This window comes from Sinocyclocheilus rhinocerous, unplaced genomic scaffold (assembly GCF_001515625.1).
Source record: "Sinocyclocheilus rhinocerous isolate Xijiao unplaced genomic scaffold, SAMN03320098_v1.1 scaffold2053, whole genome shotgun sequence".
Classification (NCBI taxonomy): Eukaryota; Metazoa; Chordata; class Actinopteri; order Cypriniformes; family Cyprinidae; genus Sinocyclocheilus; species Sinocyclocheilus rhinocerous.
The window spans coordinates 592719-597348 of NW_015666532.1; the positions used below are offsets into that span (position 1 = coordinate 592719).

Genomic DNA, 4630 nt, shown 5'->3' on the forward strand with positions numbered 1-4630 from the left:
CCGTGCTGCTTATATTTATCAATCAGTAAAAATGCCCCTCCCCGTGCCCAAAACGGGTTGCCTGTGGATGAGAATCCAAAACAAGGATTGGTGGGAGGTTGTCCTGCTCCACTTCACAGTTTACCGAGTGAAAGGAAAGTTTATAATGACAGGACACGCATTTATACAACACTTTATTCAAAAGGAAGATCCGTTCGTTCCATGCGTCATATGTCATTACACAATTTCTGCGTCATTGCACAAGCGCAGTCCTTTCAGTTTCGGGGTTTAGTCCGATCGAGTGTTTACATGCACTCTCAATCGTATTAGAAAAGGAATAAACCACCCCCTTCAATCCGATCGAAATTTCATTCCGATCGAGCTCAATCAGATCGATTAAGGTGTTTACATGAAGGCTTTTCAGTCCGATTGAGCCGTCAATCCAACACGGTTTTGATGATAATTAAATTTTAAACGGTAATACTAACCGTCAGGGCATTTTATCGTGATTTATCGTGAAACCGGTAATCGTTCCATCCCTATTCCATATACACAAAAAGAAGCCTTTGGTTGATGTTGTGGCATGTTTTTTCATAAATTCAATTTTCTCTATAGAAATCTAGCCATGATTATCTATTGGCTGCTCTTTGTCACTTTTGGCATTTTAAACACTTTTGTTGGCCAGAGAGTGAACCAGTGAAAAGGTCACAGCATGGCTTCAGTGTGTTGCCCAGCAGTGGACTAGAGAGGGGAAACAAGCTGTAAGATAAGTGCACCCACACTGGAGACTTCACAGATTGGATAAAGCTGGCCAGTGCTGTGTTTTTCCTGGACTCCCAAGTGCTTTTCCAATGCTGTCAATGAGATGTGGCGAAAGGAAATGGCTGCATGGTGTTGAAACTTTTCAAAGAGTTTCTCCTCATTTCTCCATTCCTAAACCACTGATGCAGTGTTGTACTAATTTGCATAGAGTTTTAGAGCTAGTGAATTTATTGCAGATTAGTTGAATAAACCCAACTAAACGCTTTCAGCACTACAAATTGGTTTTGTGAGCGCAATCTTTATTTTTATTATACAGTATTTTTATTTAATATTTTATATATAGTCAAAAATGTCTGGGAAAAAACATGGAAATTCATTGTATACATTGTATTCCACACACACACACACATATATGTTTGAGCAAATGGTTATTGCGTGTTTTGTCAACTGTTATCCCTGCTGCTCATCGCTTTTGATACCGTCCATGTTGCTTCACTTTTCATGAGTGGGCTTACTCAATGAATCATCCTCGGCGTGATCTCAAGTGCTACATTTGTGACTATCTACACTAGTGGTTTACAATGCAGGTGTTAATGCAACATTGAGTGTTTTTACACCGAGGAGTGGGTCTGGGGTGACTTTGAGTTCAACAGTTATTCCATCGGTCAACGGTTAATACTTTGGTCTGAATGTACAGAAGTAAATCAGTTAAGCTATTGCTTAGATTTTATCTTGCATGATCAGTTCCATTGTGAGTGATACTTTAGGTCTAAAATCAGAGAGAGATAACATATCGACAAACATTCCCTGTGAGGGAGTGAACATGTGACTGGCTTTGCTCGGGTGGGCCATTGAGATCACCAATCAGCTGAATGACTCTCCCCTGCAGCCATTTCCAGGAGAGAAAGCTCTTTTTCTGTGGACCAGCGCAGAAGCCTGCAGTAAAACAGGCTTTGACAAAAGACATAATTGTGCCAGGTTAATCATGGCTATCCACTACCCATGTTCCCATTCCATGGTTGACCTCTTTATTTTTTATCCATGTGTCCCTTTTCCTTTGATATTTTTTGTAAGTTTCCTCAATCCATGCATTGTATGTTTTGCCGCCTCCTCACAGGATGCTCATCAATGTAGCCAACAAATAATCACAAATGGAGGGTCTTGTTTGGACTGCTTGTATTGATATTACCCTGGCTTGACTTTTCTGCCATATTATACATGCAAAGAGAAGTTTTGGTTTCTCTTTTACAGTATTCATACACATATCAAAGTCCTACAGAACTATTGGAGTCAGCAACGTTGGTCTTCCTTTGGCTTTGAGCTTTATGTTAAAGCTCTGGAATCAATTTAGTGAGGAATGCAAAGGACTGTTAACAGTCTTGAAATTTGCATGCCATTCATAACTTCTCCTTTTATCACTGTTGGACTGGTGTTTTCCGCTGCTGTGAAAAAGATTTGCAATATACTGTATATCGGTTCATATCTGGAGTTTGATTTCTGAGAAGAGAAAAAGAGCTGCCCATTTCTTTTATCGATTCACATCGACATGTTTTCCCTCGAGGGAGAGAAGTGCAAAGCACTCTTGACAGGCTAGCCTCATATTTTACAGGAGCAAAGCATGCAGAGACATAAAACGGGGTCCATCTATAATGCATAGTGAAAGTGTACAAGACATTAGTTCAGATTTGCAGGTATAGCAGCGTACAAGGTCTTTAAAATGAAATGAACTGTGTGTCTAAAGATCAGGCAGGGATCTGGCCATGCATTATGAAACAAAAAAATACACTGAATGTTATATTTTCAGGTAAATGAAAAGTGATCGTTATTACTCCATTACTCCTGTTGTGTCAGCTGTTTAAACAAAAATTTAATTTCACTGCTTTTTTGCAGGATGTCGGAGGCTTTATCACAGCAAGAGAGACTTCGGGCCATTGCTGTAAGTAAATAATTACACTATTTCTAATTTATTTATATAACTAGGCTACTAAACTAACTAATCAAAAGTAATTGATAATAAAAATAATGAATTCCATTATCGATTAGTCAGGTCTGTGCCGTGCACAGAGGAGCTTCATCAGTGGCATCACTTTACAGTAGTGAAACACACATTTCTATCTGGAATAATTTTTATTATTATTCATTTATTTTATTTTTGAAAGAAATTAATGTGTTTAATCTTCATGGATGCATTATTTAGTAAAGACATTTTTAATGTTATAAAAGATTTCTGTTTCAAGCAAGTGTTGTTCTTTTGAGCTTCCTATTCATCAAAGAATCTTGAAATTCAGTTTTGCCATCACAGGAATAAATTTTAAAATATATTCAAATTGAAAACGGTTATTTTAAATTGTAATAATATTTCACAATATTTCTGTTTTATTATATTTTTAATCACATAAATGCATACGAGCATAAGACACGTCTTTCAAAAACATAAAAAATCTTACCAACCCCAAACATGTGAACAATAGTGCATACCGAAAATAAAATGAATCTTTTTATACGATTAATTGAAGAAATATGCAACTTGGTTGTTATATTGCTATATACTAATCACGCAGAACCAGAATGAGGACAGATGTCAGGATACAGATCAGAAGCACAGAAGGCCTAAGTGATGTTAGTCTTATGAGGCATTATGCTCCTACAGTATGTCAGTGACTGTCTATAATGGCTAATGTATGCCCAACCATCAGCACTAATGCACTTCTGTGTGTTTAATTATTGATGGGGCTTAGCATTGTTTTGTGAACAACTAGAATAATGTTGCCTTTAACTGCTCCCGTTTATCCGTCTTCTGAGAAGTGGAGACTTCCTGGATGAACGTACATGGTCAAGAGTTTTATTGGGAGTTGTGCGTTTCAGTTTAATGAAATTCTGGCTAATATGTTCACACAGGAGCAGAATATGGCTGTCGGTCCGGTTCAAGTGCTAAATACAGCTTTATGTCATTGGAAGGTTTTAGATCCAGTCACTGTCTTTTATCAGATCCTCTCCTGTCAGTTTTGTGGCCTGGGCGTCACCCAAATGCTGCATTATACATTCAGTTAAAAAATATATATTTTAAAGCCACTGTTGGTTAATTAAGATTAGGGTTGGGTACCGTTCACATTTTAACCGGTACGGTACCGGTATCGGTACCTGAATTTCGATGCCGGTACCCAACGGTACCTTTTTTCGGTACTTTACTCTCTGTGTAATTACAAAAACATTTATTTCAGTGAAAAAATAAGTCCAAAAGTCTCAATTTCTACATTTTGAACAATAGTGACCTACAAACTTTTTTTTTTCTTTTCTTTTTTTTCCCCCCCCAGAAATTCTTTTTTTGAAAATCAAATGAAGGCATTAAACATTTATTTTAAATCAAATGGAAATTAAATCCTTTTATTTTTTGGCAAACAAACTGAGGCTTACTGTTGAAATTAATACATGGAAGAAAAATTTTGTGAATATTCCGCGAAGTGACTCTCACAGTGACAGCAGCTCTGGAGATTAAGTTGTTGTGTTCATGCCGTCATATAGTGAGATGCAGAGGCAGGAAATCACCGTGATCGAGCGTCACGCGTGCTTCAGTATTTGTGTAGTAAACAAACCGCGTTTCCGCCAGTCATACATACAGAGGCAAGCGGAATATTAAATGAATATTAAATTCATATTTAAACCATCTTTTTGCATTTTAATATTCACAGACACTAGTTCATATCGCGATTCGAATTGAGTGGCAGTGGCTACTTTTGATTTATTCGTCCAAAATTGACGAATTGCGTGGCATTCCGCGCTATAGAATAAATTACGTTTTTATGAATGGACTCCGCGATCCCGTCTGCGTTTTCGCAGAAACCATATAGCCCTAGAAATGTAACCACACTTCACAACATTTCGGCTTGCC

At 37.6% G+C, this 4630-nt stretch overlaps 1 protein-coding gene across 3 annotated transcripts in view; it reads left to right on the top strand.

Annotated features, from left to right (window-relative positions):
• The window catches only part of LOC107732516 (paralemmin-1-like), a 29813-nt gene that overhangs the window by 14592 nt on the left and 10591 nt on the right, over positions 1–4630 (top strand). For all 3 annotated transcript variants that reach the window (XM_016543877.1, XM_016543875.1, XM_016543876.1), the window contains exon 2: positions 2632–2677. In XM_016543877.1, coding sequence (XP_016399363.1) covers positions 2633–2677 — 45 coding nt within the window. In that variant the 5' untranslated portion in view covers position 2632. The remainder of the gene's footprint in view (positions 1–2631; positions 2678–4630) is intronic.